Source organism: Balaenoptera ricei, chromosome 2 (assembly GCF_028023285.1).
Source record: "Balaenoptera ricei isolate mBalRic1 chromosome 2, mBalRic1.hap2, whole genome shotgun sequence".
Classification (NCBI taxonomy): domain Eukaryota; kingdom Metazoa; phylum Chordata; class Mammalia; order Artiodactyla; family Balaenopteridae; genus Balaenoptera; species Balaenoptera ricei.
In genome coordinates this window covers 155,834,668-155,861,003 of record NC_082640.1, presented here as the reverse complement: position 1 = coordinate 155,861,003, position 26,336 = coordinate 155,834,668, and the positions used below count along the sequence as shown (strand labels likewise).

General features: G+C 45.8%; 1 protein-coding gene across 2 annotated transcripts in view; it reads right to left on the bottom strand.

Moving 5' to 3' along the window:
• Positions 1 to 26,336, bottom strand: part of SUSD6 (sushi domain containing 6) — a 92,381-nt gene that overhangs the window by 46,552 nt on the left and 19,493 nt on the right. For both annotated transcript variants that reach the window (XM_059914511.1, XM_059914512.1), the window contains exon 2: positions 2,783 to 2,987. In XM_059914511.1, coding sequence (XP_059770494.1) covers positions 2,783 to 2,903 — 121 coding nt within the window. In that variant the 5' untranslated portion in view covers positions 2,904 to 2,987. The remainder of the gene's footprint in view (positions 1 to 2,782; positions 2,988 to 26,336) is intronic.

Here is a 26,336-nt window from a genome sequence, read left to right as displayed (position 1 = left end):
CCACCTGCCAACATCTCTCTGCCATAGCAGTGCTAACGGCCAAAGCCACATCATCCCCTGAGAGCCTAGCTCTCCACATTTTCCATCTTCAGTGAACACTAACCGCCTGGCTTTCTCCCTCTGCCACACGGAAATGCAGATGGCTGCCTTCCCTGCTTAGGTGCTTGTGTGACATTTAACATGGCCGCTAAGCATTGTGGCAACATCTTAAAGGGAAAAAAAAATCAGAAACAAGTAAAATACTAAGTTTTTTTTCAATAAATATGCTCAGAACGGGGAGAGAATGGAAATTAAAAGCTTTTTACATGAGCTAGGTTGAGACCATCAAACTATGCAAACATGGAAGGCAAAAGGGATTCCGGAAGTAATCAATCCTTCCTCAACTGGTCCAGTTTGACACCTCCTCCCAACCCTTCATCCCCAACCCAAAAAGTGACTCTGCATCTCCAGTTTCGTTTTTTAAAGACAGCAGAGGACGTCATCCACAGGAAGTCTCTTGCCCAACATGACTCAACAGGAGGTCAAATACCGTCTCTGCTGCTGTTGTTATTTAGGAATTACGCTGAGCATTTTTGTATGTCAAGTGCCTTCCAATCATTTTTATTACACAACACCAACCTAACATCCTTAAGTATCTTATTTCTGTTTTACAGGGCACACAAAGAGGTCAAGTGATTTACCTAAGGTCACACACACAGCAACTTTCTTAAGGTCACAGGTAAAGACATCTGGGAGAGGCTGCTACACAGTTGGGATCCTAATTCCTCTCTAGCCCAAGAAAAGCAAGTTGGGTAGCATGAGCACAGATCTTATTTTTAAATCTGGTCTTCCCCTGCAGGCTGTGACCAGGTGTGACGAATAAGATATGCTTCCTTTTGCCACCCTGAAAAAGGGAACTTTATCAATAACTCTCTCCATCTCTGCTACAGGCATGACCATGGGGCAAGCTGAACCCGATGTCTCCGTGACCGCTTCTCTGTTATAACGCCAAATCTCCAGCTGCAGATAAGAGGAACCAGGAGGGAAAACAGAACTTTGAACATGACATATGTAACTTTTCCCAGAACTTTACCCCAAAACTCTCAAGTGCCTCTTCATACATGATTCTTTTTTCTAAACCTGAGCAATTATGGCCAAGACTAGAGGTGCCTGTGGGACTTATGACCAGAGACTGTGCAGGCCAACGCCCCACCGAGGGTGCGCACTGACCTCTGTCCCGTGGGATTCTCACCGTTGCGAATGTGCCGGGACACACAAGCATATCTACTAGAGCTCACTGGGTAACAAGCGCCTCATTTAAAAAGGCCTCTGGAATGGGTATTCAGGGGAAGCTACAGGAGCAGGTAAGAAATGCAGGAAAAGGAAGAGGAGACCTTGCCTGACCTGAATTGCCTTTCCTCGACCTCAGAGTATCTGAGAGCCTTGGTTTCTTGGCAAGCTTGCTTGGCACGCTGCTCAGGGCAGGCACAGCCGTACAGGTGTGCTCTGGGTCTCAGGCCAAGGTGTGGGCACCTCCTTCCCCCAGAAGCCACTCCAGAGAGAGGGACAAACATCGTAACTTGGTGCACTGGATCGAAGAAATGATGAAACCCCTTCCCCCGCCTGCACCCTGCTCTGTGTCAGTACGTTTGTCTTATGGAGAGTAAAAAAGATTGGGCAGAGGGAGTGGGGTGGCAGGGGAGGAAGGATTCTTTGCAGATGGGGGAGGGAAAGAAAACAACAGAGCCAACTTTCCCATCCTGGTCTGAGCCCACACTACAGATATATTTTTCCATACTGGAGAATAATAATCCCTTTATTCAGCCAGTCTGGAAGCATCGATCCCTGATAATTGATTTCAGACCTTGAATGGAAAGTTGGGAAGGTGTGGGTAGCTGGAAAATGGGGTGGGGAATGGGAGGAGGAAGGGGGGAAGCCCATAAAAGAGAGAGTGGCGGTACAGGGGATGCCTTAATGGAGCTAAAGAGGCTGAAGGCATCAGACACAGGAGGCAGATGCTCTGCCCTCATATTGCCACGTAACATTCCAGGACCGCTTCCCCAGCAGAGCCCTGGAAGAGGATGGTGGTGGTAGCGCACCAGGCACTAGGCGAGGTTCTGGTCCAGGCACTGCCATGAGCTGGCCCTAAGGCCCTGGGCCAGTGCATAGCCTCTGAGGGCCATCCTAGCTCTGCCCAGTCAGTCCTTCCTTCCTTCCTACTCTGACAGCCACTCCATTCATAGGCATTCTTACTGAGCACCGTCCGTTCCGGGCTGGGGGTAAGGTGGCAAACCTCTGTTATAAAGGGTCAAACATTTTAAAGCGTACATATTTTAGGCTTTGGGGGCCACATGGTCTATGTCACAATTACTCAACTCTGCCATCTGGCACAGGTGAGGGAACTGAGGCTTACAGAAGTAGAGACTCGCTCTCGGTCACAGAGCCCGCAAGTAGCAGGACCGGGCTCTGAAAACAGGCAGTGGATTCCAAAGCCGGCGCCCTTACCTGCACGTCGCACCCTGAATCCTGCACCTCCGTCCCACCCGTGACTACAGCCGGCGGAGGGGCGCGGTCCCGTCATCCCCGGCAGGCTCCTACAGCCCCGCCCCCGCTGGCTCACTAGGCACCTCAGCCACCGGTCCCACGCCCTCAGCTGGCTCCCTGCTGCATCAACAGAACAGAAGCCCTCACCCTCTGCCCCCCGGCTAACGGCGCCACAGAGAATCCCTTCTCCCAGCCTTCGGGAGAAACGGTGGTATTGAGTCTTCTCCCTCCCACACACAGGAGGCAGGCTGGGGCTCACCTGAGGCGAGGCCGTCTCCAAGGAGGGTGCTAAGGATCACCAGCAGAAGGAACAGTCCATGTCCCACGGAGGCCACGGCAAGCAATGAGGTGCTCTTTGGCGCTACCCTGCCATGGCACATCTTTCATCCGTCCAAGTTATTTTAAAAAGAAAAAATGTTAAAGCCGGAAGTAAGAACACTGAAGTCAGCCCTGGGTAGATTCACCTATAAAAAAGAAACCAAAAACAAGGACGTAAGTGAAAACTATAGCCATAAGTTACTTACAATAGGCACTTTACGGTAAGGAAGCCATAATCACATACAAAGTTGAAAGAATTCTAGCAACTGAATCCCTACTGCCAGGAGAAGAGACAAGCACATAAGCGGCTTTCCGACTCCTCCCTGGGGAAATGCCAAGGCCCAAAGCAAGCTGCCATGGGCGTCAGCATCCGGGCGCCAGATCCTTGCGACAGGACAAGGAGACAAGCACCGGCTCACATGGAGATCTGTCAGGCTCTGCAGAGCTTTCAGAAACTGCCGTGGCTCTGCCCTGCTGCCTGCCTTGGAGGCTCGAGCAAAGAGGAGGAGAGAGATGGCTGTTGACTCAGAGCTGCTACACCAGAGTCTGGCTTTGCCTTTGCCACTGGACTCAGAGCAAGTTCAACTAACCAAAAAGAAAAAAGAAAAGGAAAAAAAAAAAAAAAATAGAGAACACATGTCTTAAAGGGAGAAATACACCGCCTAGAGAAGGAATGCAGCGGCGGGAGCCAAGGGCCCCGGGCTTGGCTGGATGAGCCCCCTGAGGACCTGGCTCTGACTCGACAGCCACGAATCTCAAAAATGGACTAATTAATCAAGGCTCACCCAACACACCTGTGACCCCAGAGCCCAGATTTGTTGGCTACACTTGACAATGATTGAGCGGAGAACGGGTTGTAACTCTTAATTAGCCCCACCAGCCACTCTAGCTCAGACAAAGATGTAAGAAGAATAGGAACCAGTATCTTAAAAAAAATAATAATAAAATCAGGGATTAAGACTTTTCAGGATTTTTTTCTACTTGCCTTCAGGGAAGCAGAGGGTTGATGATACATTATGATATAGGCCTATTATATTTTAGTTAACCCATGTGACTTCATTTATCCTAGTTTATAACAGGTTTTCCAAGTAATAAGGTTACACTTCCTTTTTAAATTCCATATACACCTCCTTCTCCAACAAGGCTTTATGTAAACAGATAAAGGAGACTGCCATCTACAACCCTAATAAAGGATGTCCCTGAGGGATAACACCCAGACCTGACTTTAATCCATGTATGAAGCCTTGACTCAAGCCTATGCACCCTTTCTGAAGAGAGTTATTACAAACAGCAATATGAATTGTCTCAGTCCAAAGGAAAAGCAGCTATGAGGGTCTTCAATGAGAATGAGCCAGGGGTTCAAGAACAGAGCTAGCCACCAGGTCTTTATCCACTACCCCCAAATAGTTGGGACTGTAGCGGTCCTCTGTCCCCAGCTTTTACCCAGATTCCAACTTGAGCCTTTACGGCTGTAGAACAGGGATGGTTCATGGAGAGCTCTAGGGGTGGAGTCTGTGACTGACCCAAAACAGTACACAAAACCATGTGTAAACAGTTTTGTGGCTAAGAATGGTAGAGTCAGAATGCCAGAATTCAAATCTATTTCCTTTATTATGACCTTGTGGCCAAATTACTCTCTTAGCCTCAGTTTTCTCATCTGTAAAATGGAGACAGTAACCATGCCATCATCTTCACAGGGTTGATGTAAGGAGTAGGATCAAAGTGCTCAACACAGTACCTGGCACTTAGCAAGTCCTCAGTAAACACCAGCGGCTGTTGCTATCGTAATTATTAATAAGATCTGAGCGTCGAGGACCTTGGAGGTCATCAGGCTTCACCTCCTCTTTTGACAGATGCCAAAACCAAGGTCCAATGAGTTAAAGGATATGCCCAGGGCCACCAGCCAGTTAGCAATGGGTCCTTGGTGCTGCCCTTGTACATGCGGCCACAGCAGGTAACCCTACCAGGCAGTCATCATCCCCTCAAGGCGAGAACCAATGGATCATCAAGGATGACACCTGCCCGTGCCACGTCACAGCACGTGCACAACAAATACTTCTGCAGTGAATGGATGAGGCTGGATCAGGGTGACGCTTAGTGTTCCATGCCCGACTGGAGGAAAGAGGAAAGATTACCCACAGGAGGGGATGCTAAGCAGATTGCTAAAGGACATGTCTACTGGCAAAGGAAACGGAGACACCAAGTACAAGTGGCTCAGAGCAATGGAACCCAGCGCTCCGGCAGATGCTAGAGGCAGGGGCTAGGCTAAGTTTAAACTGTATCCTGAAGACCACGTGAAGCTTACGAGGATTATAAACAGGGAAGTTACAACACCAAATTCATTTAGGAAGGTCACTCTGGCAAGGATTTTAGAGGACTGGCGTGGTGGGGGGCTTACCAAGTGGTAAAGAATCTTACATTTCGTATTTTATAATTAATATAGAGCTCTTTGGAGAACCATGTGACAATATCTGTCCCCAAAACGCACACATTCTCTGACCTATGAATTCTACTTCTATAATCTGTCCTGAGAAATCACGTGTGCAATGATATATATGCAGGATATTCAGTGCATTATTTGTACTGGCACAAGACTGAAGGGTGACTAGTTAAATAAGTTGTCATACACCCACATAATAGAATACCACGCAGTGGTTTAAAAAGAACTGGGCAGTTCAGTCTGTACTAATATGGAATGACTTCCAAAATTAGTATATGAAGAAAACTATGTGTGTGTATGCATGTATTTTTAAAGGACACACACACACACACACACACACACACACACACACCTGTATGCACTGGAAGTCCCTCTCTGGAATTGACGCACAAGAAACTGGTAGCTACCAAGTGCTGTGAGCGAGGGAATCTAGTGGTTAACAGGGAAGAAAGCTCATTTTTCACTGTATGTATTCCCTTTTCATCTTCTTGAGTGTTGTACTTTGTGTATGCATTACCTATTCAGACAGATAAAATACAGAATAAAATTAATGTAGCAAGGCATTCCCGTAAGCCACCTGTCTCCTCCCTCAATAAACTGACTGACACTCCCATAAACCTGACTGCTCTCTCTGCCAGGAATACAGTCAGTTCCAGGGCTCAGCACAAGGGTCACCTCCTGGAGGAATTCTTTTCTGACACGTCCGTCACGCCCGCCTCCAGTAGAACTAACCCCCTCCTTACTCCCAAAGTGCCCTGAGCACCCTACTATGACTGTACCTCTATCAAGCTATTATATCTGTTTATCTGTCTCACCTCACTAGGCTCAAAGTTCCTTGAAGGCAGGGACTGTGAATTACTCAACTTGGAATCTTCATAAGCCAGCACAGGGCCTGGCACCTGACAGGCAGGCAGCGAATGTCTGCCAAACTCATGAACACTGTGGGGAGGAGCCAGTATGGGACTGGGGAGAAGATGCACACAAATGAGCCCATGTTCTGTTTTGTTTTATAGAAACAGCTGGTTCCTCCCTTACTGCTTAAGCAGCTACCTGGGCCAAGGGACCGATTCCACCATGAAGCCTAAGACCTGATCAAGTGCAAAACAAATGGGGTGATGGAAACGGGGGCTCTGCAAAGAAAAGAGAAAAGATGAACAGAGGAGAGTCAAGGAATGTTTATATGCAAGGCTGAGCCAAGGGTTAGTGCTTCAGAAATAATACAGAGAAAAGTGAATCCCCACAGCCCCAGGATATCACCCAAAATGGGAAAACCCAGCTACTATGAAGAAAGGGTCACACGACATCTAATCATTTTCAGAAAGAATCCACTTAGAACACAGAATTTTGAAAAACAAAATAAAACCTGCCCTTGAATCATGGCTTTAGACCAAGTGAAAAGAGGAACACTTAGAACAAATTAAGACTAAGTATTCATTATTATCCCTAGAGAAACACATAGACGAAAACGTAGTTAAAAAAAAAAACAAAAAACAATTCATTTCGCTTCAGTATTCCGCTGGTGTGTTAGTGACCACTTCCCCTGATTTAAAAAAATTATAATTTAGAGATAAAGTAAAATGGTGGATGTCAGGGGCTAAGGGGAGGGAGGAATGGAGAGTTACTGTTTAATGCGTATAGAGTTTCAGTTTTGCCAGATGAAAAGAGTTATGGAGACGGATGGTGGTGATGGCTGCTCAACATTATGAATGTACTTCATACCACTCGTCTCTGGCTTCCGTTTTCACACCTAAAAACAGCTCAAAGGTCTCTCTCAATCACAGAATTCTCCAGAGCAGCCACGCTTCTCTTTGTATAACCTATCTTTTCCTCCAGCTTTTCCAAAACACGGGGTGGGGCGGTGTCATGGGAAGTCTGCGTTCACCCTTCTGACTTTCCTTCATGGGACCAACGCTGCCGCCTCAACAGCCTGTGGCAAGGGGAGACCCCCGTGAGCTAGACTGCCAGCCCCTTAAGGTCAGGATCTGGCCTTTCCCCACCTCTGCGAACCCAAAACATCAAAAGCTGAGTGACTGCTCTGCTGAACGTGATGCCACGAACACTCGTCTCCTGTCCAGAGTGACCCTCCAAGAGGAAGGACACTGCCCTTAAGCCACAGCTCTGAACCTGGGGAAGAACCGTCCCACATCTCTGCCTCTGTTTCCTCATCTGTAAAATGGAGGTGCTGCTTGCTTTGAATATCTCACCAGTGAATATCTCACCAGTCTATAGTGAGGTTCAAAAGGAACAAAATATAAAAGACTGCTTGCTCTTTAAACTGGTAAGACTCAGGTCCTCCTATTTACAGGCTTAGCCTATAAGCCAAGACAGCAGAGGGTGATCTGAGGAACTGCTCATAAAAAAGATGATGATAAGCATGGCAGGCTTCCGGTGTTGAGGAGAACCTGTAACACGAGCTCAAAGTTCACACAATTCGCTTACTTGTTGTTGCCACAGATGCTTCCAGATTAACCAAAAAGCCTGCCTAAGGTGAAATGTGTCCTTAGAGTCACCTTGAAAACTGGCTCATAGCTTAGGGAGGCAGCAGCAGCTGGGGGAGGGGCTGGGAGCGGGGAGCCATGGAACAGCCAGGGCACCCAGCCCCCTCGACACGCAGGGCCCAGATGTCCGCAGCTCAGGCGTCCGGGCTGCCCTGGGGCCTATCCCTGCGGGCGGAGGATGTCACAGTCCTGCGGAGGCGCAGTCATGTCACGCTAAGGAGCGCTCCTCTGTGAAGGCAAAGGGTCCTGACTCAGCCACGCTTGGTGCCCAGGGGCTAGGTGAGTTTCTCTACATCTCTGTGCGCTCAGCCTCCGTTTACATGTAATACTCAGGACAGATTATTTCCTAAACCATGGCCATCTCTCCATTAGTTACAAGAGGGAATTGGGCAGGTACAACCAACATAAATCCTTTTCTTGCCTCAGACTAGTCTGGAAAGGGGATGGTGGTGGTGGGAGAATCTAGAATAAGAGTTTGTTCCTTTGATTAATACTACCCATGTGCTGGGGGGAGACAAAGGACAGCTCATGAAGTTGGAACACAACTTAACCGACCATTACATTTCAGACTGCAAAGATAAGAAGTCCTAACTCTGGAGTCCAAAGTTCCCCAGAGGGTGTGATAAGAGAAGGGAATAATGTGCTGGGAGGCCCCCCCTTACCTCTCCCTTTCTCCCTGCAACGTCCCCCCTCTTCACTCCCACTCACCCTGAAATGGCTGGGCCACAGCAGCAAAAGGTATCTAAATATGTATCAGATCTTAGTACCTCGCACTCCTCCCCCACAAAATGACAAAACTGTGTTACTTCTAGATGTCTTCAGTTTACTTTTTTCCTCCCTGGGGATAAATGGCTCCTTCCAATCTTCCTAACCTCTGTATCTTCCCCTTTCTTTTGTGCCACCAGCAGCTGAGTACTTCAATAGGCACGAAGTTGTCTATCGGACTTTGAGATCCTTGAGAGCCATAAGTTACTTTATCCATTTCCTTTTCATCTCCAGCTCCAAAGTCCAAAGGACACAAACATCAAACTCTTGTTAAAATTTGCCTCCTACAGGCACCTCCCTGGTGGCGCAGTGGTTAAGACTCCACGCTCCCAATGCAGGGTGCCTGGGCTTGATCCCTGGTCAGGGAACTAGATCTCACATGCATGCCGCAACTAAGGAGCCCACGAGCCACGACTAAGGAGCCTGCCGCAACTATGACCTGGCGCAACCAAATTAAATAAATAAATAAATAAAAGTCCTAAAAAAAAAAAAATTACTTCCTACAAATCACAAAAATAACCCTCAGCTTTTCTCAGAAACCACCGAAGCCAGGGTAGGGTAGGTGTTTGAGGCTTTTTTGAATTGCTTTAATATTCCTTGTATTCTTGTCTTACTCCCCAGAACTGCTCACTACATCCTCTTGTTGTCCCACTTTTCCCCTACGCTACTGCTCAGGCTTCAGACAGCAGGGACACCAGCAGACACACTAAACCTCCCCCTAATAGTCTCCAGAATCTCTTTTCTAGAACCTAGCAGCAGGATGACTGCAGCATGGATCTGAATGCAGGAGACAGCCCTTAAGTCCCAGCTCCACCAACCAACAGCGGATTGGCCTCAGGCAAGTCAATCATTCTTCCTGGTCCTCACCGGGTAGGTCTGGATGATCCCCAAATGCCCTCTGAGTTCTAAGGAATCTGGAATGTCTTCTAGGGAAAAGGAGAAGCCCAGACGTATTTCTCCTGAAAACATAAGTCAACAAAACCTCTGACTAGAAGGAAGAAATGTTAAATCCATCCTCTTTTTTCCGCAGAGCAGTCCTTTCCCCCTGCATCTCCCCAGACCTATCCTAGCATCTATCTCCCTCTGCATTGCAGCAAACTCCGGAGACTCCAACTTTTCCATTTAGAGCTTAATCAATCCATCAGCACATTTGTATAGGCCATCCGTACACAGTGTTCCTAAACTGCTTTCCAAAAATAACAAACATCTGACAAAAAAACCCCAGCCTCCCCACACACACACACACACACACACACACACACACACACACACACACGGATCACTGCAGAGCTGTAGAGGCCCAGAGAGAAAGAGAAAATGCAAGAGACAAGGACACAAGAGAACAAAACAAGACAGGCTCAAGACAGGACAGAAAAAAGGAGAGAGAAGGCAGAGTGCCTGCTCACAGGCACTTGGCTCAGGCCATAAATTTCCAACACTGAAGGCAGGAAACCACTTCTTCTCTAGACTGATGGGCTAAACTAGAACCAATCAGTTCGCCTCTTGATGCCTCTGTTTCCTCATCAGTAAAACGAAACAATTCAAGTACTTCTCTCTCAGAGAGGCTGGTTCCGTGGAAAGATTCTGGCAGGCTGGGCCAGAATCGCTGGTCTGCTTGAATATTATTAGTTAGGTGGCCTAGGGCAAGTTATTTTCAGTTCCCATCTACAAACTGGATAAATAACACCCACCTTGTTGGGCTGTTGTGAAGTGGAAATGGGATGAAGGTGAAGGATCAGGACAGTGTCTGGAACACTGGGCCCTCAAATCAGTGCTGTTGAAGGCCCCTTCCTGCTCTAACAGGATGTTACTGAGCCCCCACTAGACTCCCGAAGGGCACTGTTTCAGCTGGGCTGAAAACACATGCCCCCAGACTAGGCTCAAAACACAGTTAGTTTAGATGAAAGAAGAGCCAAGAGGTTAAACAAATGAACCTCCAAAGGTCTCTCCCATGAAGTTCTGAAAATATATTTTTTTAAGGAACTTAACATTCCCTCCCCCAAAATTAAATAATCATGTATGTGACTATACTGAAGTGATACTTGTGTCTAGAGGGACCAAGGAGGTTTTCTAGCCTGAATATGCTACAGGAGAGGATAAGGGCACAGAGCTTACATGTCTGAGATACACACACACACACACACACACACACACACTCATTACCTCATTATATAGGTGCCATTATGCCTATTTTACAGATAAATGGAATCAAAGGGGCCTAGAAGTCTTTCCTCCTCTTGCTTTCCTACTGCAAAGGGCTCCCTGTTCTTTTTTCCAAATTCAAGGTCAAGCTTATTTGCATCTCCTCTGGGAAAACTCTTCAATTGAGCCCACAAGCATGGAAGGCTCTTCTGAACCCACAGCATCACTGCCTGGAAGACTGGGAGAACCAATCATATCCTTCCCCAAGGACCACTCACAGTTCCTTAACTGTTGTATGCTACATTTACTGCAAGTAGTAAATTCCTGCAGAGCACCAACTCCGCCTCCTTCTGTGCCCCAAAGTGCTCAACATTTATTTGTTCAGGAAGGGGGAAAAAAGATAAACCCCAAACCCATAATTTGTATAGGAAATACAAGATGGCAAAGTAGCAGCAGATATAAAACAGGAGGGGAAAAGGGTATATAAAGCCTGAAGTTTTGCCAGGTAGCAAAACAGATGCTTGGTAGAAGTGGCTGTAGTTGGTTCCTAAACCCAGAGATACATCTATGTGTCATCTCACCCCTCTGCTTGGTTCCCATCAGAGCTGAGTGGAGCAGGCTTCAATACCCACTTGGCAAATAAAGTCTGGGAAGCTGATTTGCTAAATCTGATTTCTTAGGGCTCAGTGTTTGCAGTGACTCTACTGCAATTCAGCAAATATTTACTGGCTGTCTTCAGTGCAAGGCTTGGGTGATCACAGAGATGAAGTGGGGCACAGTTCTTATTCTCAAGGAATTCACAATCTACGTGAGAGGAATTATATGTTTATCTACATAACACTGTGAAACTGCTACTAGGGTTTGTGTTTTTGTTTTTTGTTTTGTTTTTTAACTTTAAAAAGTGCTATGAGAACACAGAGGAGATAAGAACAAAGGCTTCTGGTTGGGAGTAGGGGGAGATGACAGAGAAAGCTTTGAGCTGGACCTTGAAGATCACACACACTGCCCCTGCGCTCTCGGGGCAGTTTTGCATGCACAGTGCTAATTATAAAGAGAGAGAGAAAGAAAAAAAAGAAATGGAAGAACAATTCACCAAAAGGATGGCAGAGGGTGAGAAGAAAAATAAAGTGATAATTTTGTCTGCCAAGAGTCACTGAATGCTGCTGTCTGGTAACAGGAAATAAAGATCTGTCTATATACCTTCACTCAAGGGGATATTTCGGTGCTAGATTTTGGTTTTCAAAGAGTATGTACTCATAGCTGTGTAGGAAACACCTCCTCCAGGTCAAAAATAGCAAACCCAAAAGAACTGGTTGAAGCAGTTGTGTTTACTTTTTACTGTCTCTGTGGATCGCTTTCCAAAGGCTCCCAAGTGGAAGGGTATAAACAGGTCTGTGTCACTTCCTGGTTCTCAGGCCTTCTGCTACATTCCCAGTCAGTCTGGGAATGCTGCCTATTTAAAAATAAACTGTAAAAACTCACCAAAAACCCCAACTCTACTTTTTCCTCTACTTCATTCAATTTCACTGTAATTAAAAGAGGCTGAGCGAGAGATGAGACAAAAATGACCACAGAGAATGAATTTTCAGGTGAAAACAAAAATATAGGCTTACTGAGTTCAAGGTCAGGGGATATGGATTCTACTCATGTTCTGCCTCTAACTGGAAAACCGGACCTTGAAAAAGCAAGATGCTTCATCTCTCTGCACAATAGCTGCTTCAGCATCCTCTTAACCCCACTATAGTTCTCCAATCTTTCTGGACCTCAGTTTCCTTATCTATAAAATAGCACTAATAATAGCTACCTCATAGGGCTATCGTAAGTATCATATGGGAAATACATATAAAGCACGTAGTATAGTGTCTGGCACTCAGTAAGTCATCAAAAATGGTGTTATAGTTATCACCATCTATCATTACTGTCATCATCATCTGAAAATGGAAGGGCTGAGCTAGATGACCACTACTTGAAGAACTTCTCTGGCTCCAAAATCCTATGATTCTTTAAGTCACTTTCTCCTTTTCTTTTCTTTTTTTTCTTTATTTTCTTTTCTATTTTTTTTTTCAGGGGGGTTAGATGGAAAGGAAGGGAGATCAACTTGGAGAAGCATGACAGTTACTGACACATCCTCAATGTTTATGTTAGAAACACTAGAATATAATTAAGGAAATCCATCAATGAGCTTGAAGGGGGCATGTTACCCTCCCCAAGGGAAAAGTCTATCTATGACTCACATTAAAGCCACAGCACATGGCAAGTTCACCCACAACTGCTGCCTCTACTCCCATGTTCATGAAGGACAACACCCTCCTGGGCCAGCACAATCCGACTTCATCCACCTATCTTTAACTGTGAGCAGCTCCTTAGGGAGCCCGAAAAGACAGCATGTGGCTAATCCACCCATTTCTAATAATAACTAATCCCCCCACAAAGTATTCCTGTTTTAAACAAAAAAGTGCCTTCTCCTTAATATAATTTGAATGTGGACAAAAATCAAATGCCCTTCCCCGAAAGTTACGAGTGTAATCAGAGATGTTTGGATTTATCAAAGCCAAAGTGCTAAACTGTAGTTAAATTCAGATGAAATTAATAAGTGTTTTCTTTTATTCATTCAGTGTCCATAATGTGCCAAAGGCTGTAGAAGATGCCAGAAACTAATAGGATGGGATGAGTGAGAACAATAAAGGATGACACCTAGGTTTGGGGCCTGTGACTGTGTGAATGGTAGAAGCTACCACAGGAGGGAAAGAACACAGGTAGACAAGCAGGTTTTGGTGAAGAATGTGATGAATGTAGTTCAGGTTATTTTTGGGTGGGTTGAATTGTAGGTACTTGAAAGATATCCAGGTAGAAAAGTATAGCAGGCAAGTTAGAAATGAGTATGAAACTCTGCAAAGTGCTCCGAACTCGGGGTATTGCCCTGGAGTGATTGGCCTGAAAGTGATGGCTGAAACCATGCAAAATAGATGATGAGCTCACCTAGGTGAGAGAGATGGGCGAGGAGAGAGTCAAGCCAGAATCCTGGGGAGAACACTAACTTTTTAAAGCGGCATATCAAGGAAGGAGAGACCATGAAAGACACTCCAAAAAGCACAAGGAAACCAGAAGCCTGTGCATCACAGCTGTCAAGGTAGGGACAGAGTGATTCAAGGAGGATGTGAGGGGGCACAGTGGCAGATGCAGCAAAGGTCCAGTAAATAAAAACTAAAAAATACCCACTGGATCTGGCCACTAGGATATCACTAGTGACCTCCTCAAGAGCACATTTATTAGAGTGGTGAGGGCAGATCATGTTGACTTTAACATGAATTCAAAGTGAGAAAGCAGACACAGTAAGGGCCAAACAATTGGGGGTGGGTGGAACTGGAAAACAAGGGAGAAGAAACACTGGATGATGGCTTCTGGCTCCAAATATATTATGAGTTGTACCTTCTCAGTTAACCCAAGGATTTCAGTTAAAGCTTCTGGAACTGCCCAGATAACTCCGAGACACCCTCCCCCCAAACCTAATCGAGAGTCCCTCTGAATGGGCACCCAGACACACACACTATGGTTGCCAAAGCTATGGAGACGCTGGGGATGAATATTTAAGACCTGCCTGCTTCCTTAATGTTCAACAACAACAAAAGCCTCTCCAGCCCATCACCCCTTTTCCAAAATTACTACCTCTTCTGTAGGATTCATAAGTGAGAAGAAACAGTCAACCTAATGGCAGGGCCAGAGAAGTGGACTTAGTGTCTCTCAGGCCTTAAGGTGCTCCATAAATACGGTCTCAGTTTCTGCCATTTCCCTCCTTTCTACTCAAATGTCAGCTGAGTATTTTCCCCTAAGGTTCAGGATTCCAGAAGCGTGTTCTTCACCTCCATCTACTGAAGCTTAACAGCCCCAGTGAGGTACACATTTAGAACAAACAAGACACTGCCTTCTGGCTCCAAATGTTCTCCATCTTGTATAAGTTCCAAAAAGCCTCCTAATTTATAACCAAACCATGACTCTTCCCGTCCTCCTCCTTACAAATTACCCAAACTTCCTGTAAGCTGTCAAGGTTGGACTGCGAGGCCCCAAGCAAAAATGAGAAGCAGGAACTTGCCTACTGTTCCTTCCCCTTTGATTAGTCCCACGCCCCAGCCCCACCTCTGCCCTTACATGACCCTCTCATTGTACAGAGCCCCTCCACCAATGCCTGCATGCTCTAGGTCTAGCTCCAACCATATCTCCAGTTTTCTCCACAAGGGGTTCTAAGTCAGGACCGGAGAAGAAAGGAATCTGGTTAACTCACAAGAAGGAATATTCCCTTAAATCTCCAAATACAGACTCAAAAGTTATCTCAAATTAGTCAAAGCTCAGGCAGAGGTATCAAATGAAGAACTTCATAAAGTCCAGGTATCATCTTAGAAGACGTTAAGAGAGACTGTGATAAACACAGCAGATAAGAAAGAAACAGCAGACTATACTACAAACCTACAGTAAGCAAGACAGTATGGTACTAGCACAAAAACAGAAATATAGATCAATGGAACAGGATAGAAAGCCCAGAGATAAACCCACGCACATATGGTCATCTTATCTTTGATAAAGGAGGCAAGAGTATACAGTGGAGAAAAGACAGCCTCTTAAATAAGTGGTGATGGGAAAACTGGACAGCTACATGTAAAAGAATGAAATTAGAACACTTCCTAGCACCATACACAAAAATAAACTCAAAATAGATTAAAGACCTAAAGGTAAGGCCAGACACTATCAAACTCTTAGACGAAAACACAGGAAGAATGCTCTGTGACATAAATCACAGCAAGATCCTTTTTGACCCACCTCCTAGAGAAATGGAAATAAAAACAAAAACAAACAAATGGGAACTAATGAAACTTAAAAGCTTTTGCACAGCAAAGGAAACCATAAACAAGATGGAAAGTCAACCCTCAGAATGGGAGAAAATATTTGCAATGAAGCAACTGATAAAGGATTAATCTCCAAAATATACAAGCAGCTCATGCAGCTCAATATCAAGAAAACAAACAACCCAATCCAAAAATGGGCAGAAGACCTAAATAGACATTTCTCCAAAGAAGATATACAGATTGCCAACAAACACATGAAAAGATGCTCAACATCACTAATCATTAGAGAAATGCAAATCAAAACTACAATGAGGTATCACCTTGCACCAGTCAGAATGGCCATCATCAAAAAATCTACAAACAATAAATGCTGGAGAGGGTGTGGAGAAAAAGGAACCCTCTTCCACTGTTGGTGGCAATGTAAAATGTAAATTGATGCAGCCACTATGGAGAACAGTATGGAGGTTCCTTAAAAAACTAAAAATAGAACTACCATACGACCCAGCAATCCCACTACTGGGCATATACCCTGAGAAAACCATAATTCAAATAGAGTCATGTACCACAATGTTCACTACAGCACTATTTACAATGGCCAGGACATGGAAGCAACCTAAGCGTCCATCGACAGAAGAATGGATAAAGACGATGTGGCACATACATACAATGGAATATTACTCAGCCATAAAAAGAAACGAAACTGAATTATTTGTAGTGAGGTGGATGGACCTAGAGTCTGTCATACAGAGTGAAGTAAGTCAGAAAGAAAAAAACAAATACCATAACACATATATATGGAACCTAAAAAAAAATGTTCTGAAGAACCTAGGGGCAGGACAGGAATAAAGACACAGATGCAGAGAATGGACTTGAGGACACGGGGAGAGGGAAGGGTAAGCTGGGATGAAGTAAGAGAGTAGCACTGACATAGATACACTACCAAATATAAAATAGACAGCTAGTGGGAAGCAGCTGCATGGCACAGGGAGATCAACTCGGTGCTTTGTGTCCACCTAGAGGGGTGGGATAAGGAGGGTGGGAGGGAGACCCAAGAGGGAGGGGATATGGGGATATACGTATGCATATAGCTGATTCACTTTGTTATACAGCAGAAACTAACACAACACTGTAAAGCAATTATACTCCAATAAAGATGTTAAAAAAGAAAAAAGAAAAGAAACAGCATAACTTAATAAGGGAATCTGATATCTCCCTCATTCCCAACACACATCTTTCTTAAGGAGCTTACTGACTTCGTTCAACACATATAATGAGCACCTACTTACCCTAGATTCACACGAAAGGTACAAAGATGGGGGAAAGCTCATACCTTTAAAGAGTTTATAGTCTACTGGGGGAGATAAGATACATACACAAATAACTATAATGAGGTAAAAAGTGAAAACACATTGGAGATATATAGCCAAAGTGTCAAAGACAAAACAGGGAAGTAAGCTGGAGCCAGAAGAGGGAAATGAAATGGTTAATTACAGAAACAATCACAATGTGAGTTTTAGTGTCATACAAAAGGGAGTTCAAATCCTGATTCTGCCTCTTGCTTCTTAGGGGTGCTAGGTGTACTGCTTTACCTGCTGTGAGCCTCTGTTTCCTTATATATGAAATTGGGGTAGCAGACATTCAACAATAGGCAGCACAGGGCAGTGATCCTTGAAAAAAGGGGAAGAAATGCAGTGAAGTCCTACTAGTACCCCAGCTAATCCCCTAAAGGAATCTTCAGGTCACAGAGTAGGGAGAAAAAACCTGAAAGTGTTCAACAATTTCAATGAGTTGAAGAGACAGAGTTGGGAATTTGGGGATGCCAAGGTGGCTAGAATGTGCAGGGCAAAGTAACTGAAAGGAGGGAGCTGCAAAGAGAAAAAAGTGCACAGATCTGCAGAGGCTGAGCATACTGATCTGTGCAGGTGTTTGAGGAAACAAGGCTGAGGAAAGAACCAAAGGAAAGAAACAGGCAGCATAACCCCCAGCACTCACACAGAGCCAGAAATTTACATGTTCCCCCCTGGCCAAAGTGGAAAACATCTCCTAACCCACAGGGCATTGGAAGGAATCTTCAGAAGGGTTTGGCCGCAGCAGTGGGACCATCCTAGCCCTAGACTAAAGGCTGTTATGGACCCACCCTAACAAAACTGAAAAGCAAGCCTTGAAAGGATCAAACCAATTCTAAGTACTAACTAAATTGCTTCTGAAAACAAAGCTGAAGAGTTTTTAAAGGATACAGGAAGTTCCAGCACCCACCAACACACAACTCACTATGTCTAGCTTCAAATCAAAAACTAACAGGCAGGGCTTCCCTGGTGGCGCAGTGGTTGAGAATCCGCCTACCAATGCAGGGGACATGGGTTCGATCCCTGGTCTGGGAAGATCCCACATGCTGCGGAGCAACTAAGCCCATGCATCACAACTACTGAGCCTGCGCTCTAGAGCCCGCGAGCCACAACTACTGAAGCCCACGTGCCACAACTACTGAAGCCCACGCGCCTAGAGCCCGTGCTCCGCAACAAGAGAAGCCATCACAATGAGAAGCCCGCGCACCGCAACGAAGAGTAGCCCCCACTAGCTGCAACTAGAGAAAGCCCACGTGCAGCAACAAACCCAATGCAGCCAAAAATAAATAAATAAATAAATTTTTTAAAAAAATTAACAGGCATGCAAAGAGGCAGGAAATTATAACCATGACATATGGTCACATGAGGAGAATAATCAAACAACAGAAATGGACAAGGAAATGACAGATGATAGAGTTAGTGGACAGATATTCAAATCTCTATACAAATATACTCTGTGTGTTCAAGAGAAAAAAGGAAGGCATGAGCATGATGAGGAAAGAAATGGAAGACAAAAAGAAGACTTAAATTGAACTTCTAGAGGGAAAAATACAAATATCTGAAATGAAAAATACACAGGATGGGATAACAGATTAGACACTGAAGAGGAAAAAAATTAATGAACTTGAAAGCATAGCAATAGAAACTGTCCAAAGTGACATACACAGAACGTCAGTCAGAAGTGTTGACAATATCAAGCAGCCTAACATATATATATAATTGGGGCACGGGGAGGGCACATGGGTAGGCACAAAAATTTTTTTTTTAACAATGGCTGAAATTTTTCTAAATTTGATGAAAACTATAAACCCACAGATTCAAGAAGCTCATCAAATCCCAAGAAGCAGCACAAAAAGAAAACACAGCAAGGTACATTGTAATCAAAATGATGAAAATCAGCATTAAAGAGAACATATTAAAAGCAGCCATGAGGGGGTAGGAGGAGAGACAATGCATTCAGAGGAACAAAGAATTACAGCAAGTCTATTGTTATAAACAACGCAACCCAGGAGGCAATGGAGCATCATGTTCAAAGCACTGGGAAAAAAATCAGTCTGACGCTGGTTAAGGAAAAGTTGACAAGAACTATGAAGTTCCCATCACGAATGCTTTTTGTGCTCTGCAGTAATATTTCTCAGGCAGGCCTGTGCTGAGCACAAGATGGAAGCTCGGTGGCCTTACAAACATTTGCAAGTACCGTATCCTATGAAGAGTAAAAAGGGGTAAAGACTCTTAGGTTCATACAGAGCCATGTTTTACCCATATTTTATACCTATGTACTCAGAACATTACAGACTATAGCTCTTATGTAGTCATATTCCTTTACACACTGGAAAAGAGACAAGAAAGGTCTATCAGAGGAGTCATCCCATAGCAGAAGAAAATCAAGAAATAAAAAGTAAATCTCATGAAGGAATGAATTAGCCTCACCAGCATCAGGCCTGACAAGGCCTCCCTCTCCTCACGTGTACACTTCTATTGGTTAATGTGTCTGACTGGCCTTTACAGATTCAGATAAAAGGTTTTCTTCAGAATGGAAGAATGCTCCTTGAGAAGCAGGTAAGAGTAACTCAAGAGCTCCATGAGAGTCACTCGATTCTTAGCCATGCGACCCAGCCCAGGGTAGCACAGCCTCCTCCTCATTAAGTACCTGGGCCGGCACCCCATTCTTCAGAGTCCAGCCTGCGGCTTTACCCTGGAGGGACCGTTAAAATGGCAATTTATCTGTTCTGGGCATTGGTTGTTTCTGGTCTCTCCACTAAACTATAAGGTCCTGGGAAAGCTGGGGCCCCATCTGTTTTTTATGCTTTCTTTGTAACTCTGAGACCACCACACTCTCAAAAAAAAACCCAGTATAGGTGCCCAAGAGGGACCCTCCTTCCCAAAATACTTTACTGCCTGAACTAGCGGTTTTCAACTGGGGACACTTTTACACTCCACCCCAGTCCCAGGGTTCCTGGCAACATTTGGAGGCATTTTTGATGGTCATAACTTGGGGGGGTGCTATTGGCATCTAGAGGGTAGAGGTCAGGGATGCCACTAAATATCCCACAATGCACAGGACAGCCCCCAGAGCAAAGAATTTGGCCCCAAATGTCAACTGCACTGCAGCTGAGAACCCTGGCCTGAGTGGGTCAGCACCGAGCTGCAGCAGATGCCAGTAGATGTGCATGTCTTGCAAATTCCCTCACACCACTGGAAAGTCTCTTGTCCTACCACCTGTCCCCTGAGCCTCCCGCTGTCCCTAACTCAGGCTTACAGGCCCTCGAGAGAGGAGCTTAAGGGTTCAGACTTCTGGGTTTTCACCCCATCTCTGCCACTAGCTGTTTGATACTGGTTGGACATGTCACAAAACTTTTCTGGGCCCATTTCCTCCTCTGTAAAATAGAGAGGTTGGAAAAGATGACTTAAGCATTCTTCCAGCTCTATTTGAAATGCTAGCTTTGGCCTTCTCATGAGCCAAAGAGAAAGGGGAAGGATCCAGCTTAGTCGTGAGTATGCATATCAGAGGACAGAGGTTCTTCTATTGTGGAAACCGAACCCGGCCAAGGGGAGCTCCAGAGAAGCCTGGAGCTCAGGTATGAGCGACCCAAAAAGGGCTCTGCAAACACTGGCTGCAAGTCCAGCCCAGGCCCTCAGGTTTAAATTATGAAAGTCCTTACTAGCCTCCCTCCTGCCTTTCCCATGTCAATCTTTTTCACCAGTGTTAGGAGGAGGAGGGGGAGGCTAGGGCCACTGAAGAGTAGCACCGGCATCACCTGGGAGCTTATTAGAGACGTTGAATCTCAGCCTTCATCCCTGATGTACTGAATTAGAATCTGCATTTTAGTACGATTCCCCAGGTGACTCCTATGCTAAAGTTTGAGAAGTCCTGGTTTAGGGTATGCTCCCCTTCTATTCTCTGCTTTGTCATCTCCTCACTTGTAAAGATGACTTTCAAGACTCTGTCCACAATCTACCCTAACCCCACCTCCTTGCACACCCTGTGCACATGTACACACACGCACGCATGCGCGCACACACACACACACACTTCAGAACTTCCAAATCCAGAGTCACCAAGAGTCATGGGGACAGGTTCCTTTCTCCTTGCCTCTTTCCTACATCCACACAAGGGGAGAAAGAAGCTATGCTTGAAGCACAGGCCAAATCAGAGCTTTTCTGAGAGTGATTCAGCCCACCCCTGCTGTTCAAAGATTCCCCAGGAGGAGGGATGGAAAAAGGGAAGGTGAATCCAAAGGTACACACTCTGATGGGAAGAGATTCATCATTTGCATCTGAACAGAGACCAACAGGGGTCCAAAGTTTCATTTCTAAAGTTTTTGTTGTTTTTTTTTTTTTTTTTTTTGCTGCTGCTGCTGTCTTACATTACAGAAAGATTCTTGGGGCATGGGCTAAAGGGCAAAGCACACACACAGAGTAAACAAAAATGCAGCAAGGGTTCTCCCGGGGGTGGGGGCAGCTAGAACAAAGCAAGACCATGCTGAAGGGTAGCACAACAGAGCGCTGGAACAGAGGACAGAATGTGGGGGGCAGGGGGGCTGGACTCTGCTGAGAAGTCAGTGTAGTGGAGATTAGGCTGCTGCTCGCCCCTCACCCCACCGGCTGGCATAAGCAGCAGATGGCCCAGCCCCAGGCAGCTGGCAGAGACAGCCATCTGCACGTGCCTGCCCGCCCCTCCCCCAAGGCTGAAGATGGGGAGGAGCAGGGCAAGGTCCAGGCCCAACCCAGGTGGACGCATCATCTGGAATGCGCACCCTGGGGGTGGGGTGGCAACGTCACCCAATGCTCTGCCACCGTGAGATGAGCCTCAAAAACAACTCTAGCATTATCCAAGGTTCTCTTGCACCGACCTTTGCTGCCTCTGGTCACCTTCTTTACCAGGAGCAGACTCATGGGTCTGTCTTGGGAACCTAACACAGTACAGCCTGAAGTCCAACCTATCCGTGTTAAGAGGGAAAAACTGAGGCCTAGAGCGGAATTATGACTTGCCCTGGGGACACAGAGCTTGTTAGTGGCTGAACCAAAACTAAGTTCTCCCAACTCTCACTAATAAACAAGGTTCCCCAAGTATCTCCCAATCAGAGTCTAACCACTGAGCCCCCTCAGACAGAGTGCCAGCCCCAGCACTGTTCACTGTGCTCTGTCCATTCTGAGCCCGCAAGGAATTCTGCCAGATTAGGAAGTCCAGCAGCATTAGTCTCCAAGAACTGTGTGTGTGTGTGTGTGTGTGTGTGTGTGTGAACTGTGTGTGTGTGTGTGTGTTTGGAAACGAAAAAGGGCTGTTCTGAGAGCTGAAGGGAATTATCAGCCAACACAGAAACAGAGGCGAGTCTGAGTTACTACCAAACCAGACTGGCTTAATTAAGACCCTCCCACCCTCTTCCCCAGGAAGCCCACCCTCTCCTCTGGCTGGTCGCACTAACCTAGCCACAAGCAGCAGTCATTTCAGGGAAGCCGAAGCCCTCTCAGTTGACCTAGCCCTGGGGGATGGGCCATCAGCTAGGCAGCCAGGCCCCTGGAGCTTCGGCACACCAGCTGCCCTTACTGTCACCTCAGCATCCACCTTCAACAGCATTTGCTCCATAAAGGTCCCCCAGCCTCCAGCCCACTCTGGATCAGTGTGCGCGCGCAGTGGAAGAAAACACTCATGAGCTTTTCAAATGTAACCCTCTACAGAACCTAAATAGAAGGCACAGTTATGCAACTGCAAAGCAAAATTCCTCTTCTTATAAAACAAAGATGCACGTCCACAACCAGCCATCTGGTAAAAGCTGGGTGGAAAGAGGCTAAGGAGCACTGAGGTTAAGTTGACTTACTAACCTCATCTAGATGCCTGGCAAACGCCAGCTTCAAGGCCCTGAAGCACTGGTATAATGAAAGCATCCTAATGATCAGAAATCTTTCCTGCCCTAAACGCCCTCAGATGCTGCTTCTGACCCTACACTCCAGTGCTATCACCATAGGCTCGTCCTGGCCTTTAGGGCCAACACCAGCCCAGGACCCTGGACATGGGTATTCAGGGCCAGAAAGTAGCCTGCCAGAAAAACTGACTTACTCAGGAGCTGAAAAGCAACGTTTGGTCCAGTACAACAAAGGCCCATAATGGGCACCTTGTACCCCAAACTCCTTCACAGCCGCCACAAGGAAGCTCTGGGTAGAGGGGCGTGGGGTGTGCAGTAAGGGTAGGGAATGGGGACACTACTTCCTTTACTTCCGCCCAAACCACACCCCTTTAGAACCTGCCCTCCTGAAAGGCAAATGCAGTTCTGACTTCCAAACCTCACTGTTTGAGAGAACTTCTGGTCTTCTCTCTTCGCGCTTTAAAACAGACGACTGCTCCCCTAGGGAGAAAAAGCAGCTGTAAACACAGGAGAACCCTGCTAGGAGTTCCAGAGGAACCATTATACTACTGTAAAAAGGCTTCTCAGAAGAAGCAACACAGCCCATTCCAAACAGAAAAACACAACTTCCTTCAAAGTACTTGTCTAAAGGGTAACCTTTGGGCAGATGATTTCCCTACACTCCACGATGCTGCCTCCTCTACTCAACACTAAGACCTTGAAATGTAAAGTGAGGTCGTGATTTTCTTCCTGGGAACCTTAAAAGCAGCAGTTCACAACTCAGTCTACCTGCTACTGTCTACTGCTATCATCATCATCATAATCATTAAAGGGCTAAACTTCATTACCAAACTGCTGCAAACATTTAAACAAATTTAAGCCATTATGTTTTTAGGCAGACTGAAGCCACAGTGTTTACTAGTGGAGAGAGAATGGGAAGAGGGTATAAATCTGAGACGCGCAGCCTGGCTTCTGCACTTATTACTTTCCAAAAGGAATAGCAGTTTTCAAAGGCTCAGGATTCTGGGAAATCACCCACTGGCTTATTATACCTCTCCATCACAAGTAATGAGGCTGCCACCCCAAAACCCATTTGCCAAAAATAAAAGATCTAAAGAAGCGTTTCAGAGAAAGTTTGTGAGAAGAGTATTCAAGCTGGTTTTATTTTCATACAAGCTACAATTAAATGGCTTTGCCTCCGTAACCACACTTCCTACCTAGAATTCCAGGAAGTTTAGGTGTGCCCCTCAGATTTAGACTGGATTACAGGGAATTTAGCTGGCTGAAACTGGTCCCAGCCCATAAATGTTACTAACCTGTTTTCACAGTCCTAGTTGGATCTGAGAAATAAAGGGGCGGGGGGGGGGGGGGAAGGAGGGCAGGGAGTCAGTGCTACACTTATAATTCTGCCCAACTCAGAAGAGGAAGACACTGCTTTTCATTTCATGCAAGATTCTATTATTAGAAGGAAAAATGCAACATAAGCCATAAGCCCCATCAGTGACAAAGCAAAGTAAAAAACATATTTACAGAATATATTTAAATCCCTAAACTTCCCAGAGGAATCAATACAAACGCCATTAATACAAATAAATCAAATCATGTCTGCTCACCGTTGCCCCTAATGGTCTGTTCACTTAAGCTACAAGCTTCCCTGTGGCACCTTTCACACCCTCCTTTTGAGAGGATTCGTCACACGTGCATCTGGCCTCACCACAATTCCCCAAGAACACTGGCCAACTTCTAGGATGAACACATTTTCCATGTGAACCGGGTTTTCAAGAGAATCTCAGAGTGAGGCAAGCTCCTGGGGGACAAGCCTGACTCTTTCTGACCTTTCCATTTTCTCTCAGGTCTTGGGTTTCCAGAGCCCTAAAATTCCTTGATGGTCTTCCAGCCTCCAGCCCATGCTCTGCTCCAGGCCATCCAAAATCCTGCTAGGAACCCCACTCCCAAGCACTGTCAGATCACCTTTCACCTTTGTCCACTCCGTGAATCATCATTTCCTGACGGTCCTCTATATAAAGCTTGCAAAATGTACAGAAAGCACAGGCCCCGGCCCACCAGGAACTTTCAGTGGAGCTGGAGAAGCTGCCTACACTGACAGCAAACAATCAAGGCACACAATAAGGCAAGAGTATCTATTTCAGTAGTCTATGTGGGTACAATAAAACACTAAGTCGGGACTTTCCTGGTGGCCCAGTGGTTAAGACTCCACACTTCCACCGCAGGGGGCATGGGTTCGATCCCTGGTCTGGGAACTAAGATCCCACATGCTGCGCAGTGCGGCCAAAAAAAAAAAAACACAACCACTAAATCGTGAGGTATGAATTTTAGAAAATAAGGAAGAACAGCAACTACTTGACAGTTATGGACAGAATAATGGGAGAAAAAAAAAGACATAGAAATGGATCTGAACCAAGACAATTAAAGAGGGCCGTAAAAAGGAAGGAAGGGAGATCTGACCTGAAAGCCTTGAGTGCTGAGTAAGTATGGAGAGATAGAATTTCTGGGGCTGGAAGGCTTAAGTAAGCATGATAAATTAGGAAGGTAGGGGTGGGGAAAGAAGTCAACAATCAGGGAAGAACAGAAAAAAAAAATCCATCTGAGATCCTTCAGGGCAAGGGACAATTCTTACAGTTTTCCTGGTATCCATCACATAGCAGACTCTGGTTATTCCACAAAGTATTAAGTATTCAACTGAATACTTACGATAAGGCCAGATTGTACAGCTATGAAAAACAGGCAGAGAAATTCAGCTTTGGATCAGTAGGTAGTGAGGAGCCAATGAATGTTCTCGAGCAGGAAACATGACCTAATCCAATTCAACGGGCATTTACTAAAGGCCTACTATGTGAGAGGCACCAGAATACTCGGTCCTCACCCTCAAGGAGCACCGCCACCATGGGAAGGGATGGTAATATGACCTCCCACACACATAGGGCTGCATTCTCTTACCTAGTCTCACTTGAGATAAGAACAATGTTAACCGGACATGAACCTGGCAAGAGAGCCTTAAGTAGTCTGGGAGGCCAGACAGGATGATAAGGTCTGGGCCAGAGTGGTGGAGACAGAAACCTACAGAAGAAAGAACTGGCAGGAGCTGGTTACTGACTAGACAAGAGGGGCTCATAAGAGGGGAGTCACGATGACACAAAGTCTGAGAGCAGGATGACTCGGATTTCAGTTCCCAGATGGTGACATATCTTCAGCCCATGCTTTGGCCCACTGACCGCCTAATGCTAAGGTCAGTCGGCTCCACCATTCTGCCCATTTCTGGGAATGAGGGTTACACACTCCATCCTTCCCATCCACACACAGTTCTTTATGCTAGTTGTGACTTCCTGTAATTCCCATTTGCAAGGGGGTAAAGGAGATCGATGAGGAGTTGACAATTCCTTTGTCCATCACAACAGTAATAAATACATCTCAATAGTCCTGCCCTAAAGTTTTACTGGCAGCTCTTATTCCGGGAAGAGGAGAAAAGGGGGAGGAAGCACTACATTTTAAAAGCCTTGAGGCAGTGTTCTCCTTACCCAGTGAGTTTTCCTCCTAGACAGAGCCTCCCCAGCGACATTTAGCAAGGCAGAGGCAAGAGATGGAAAAGTATCAACCCTGAGAGC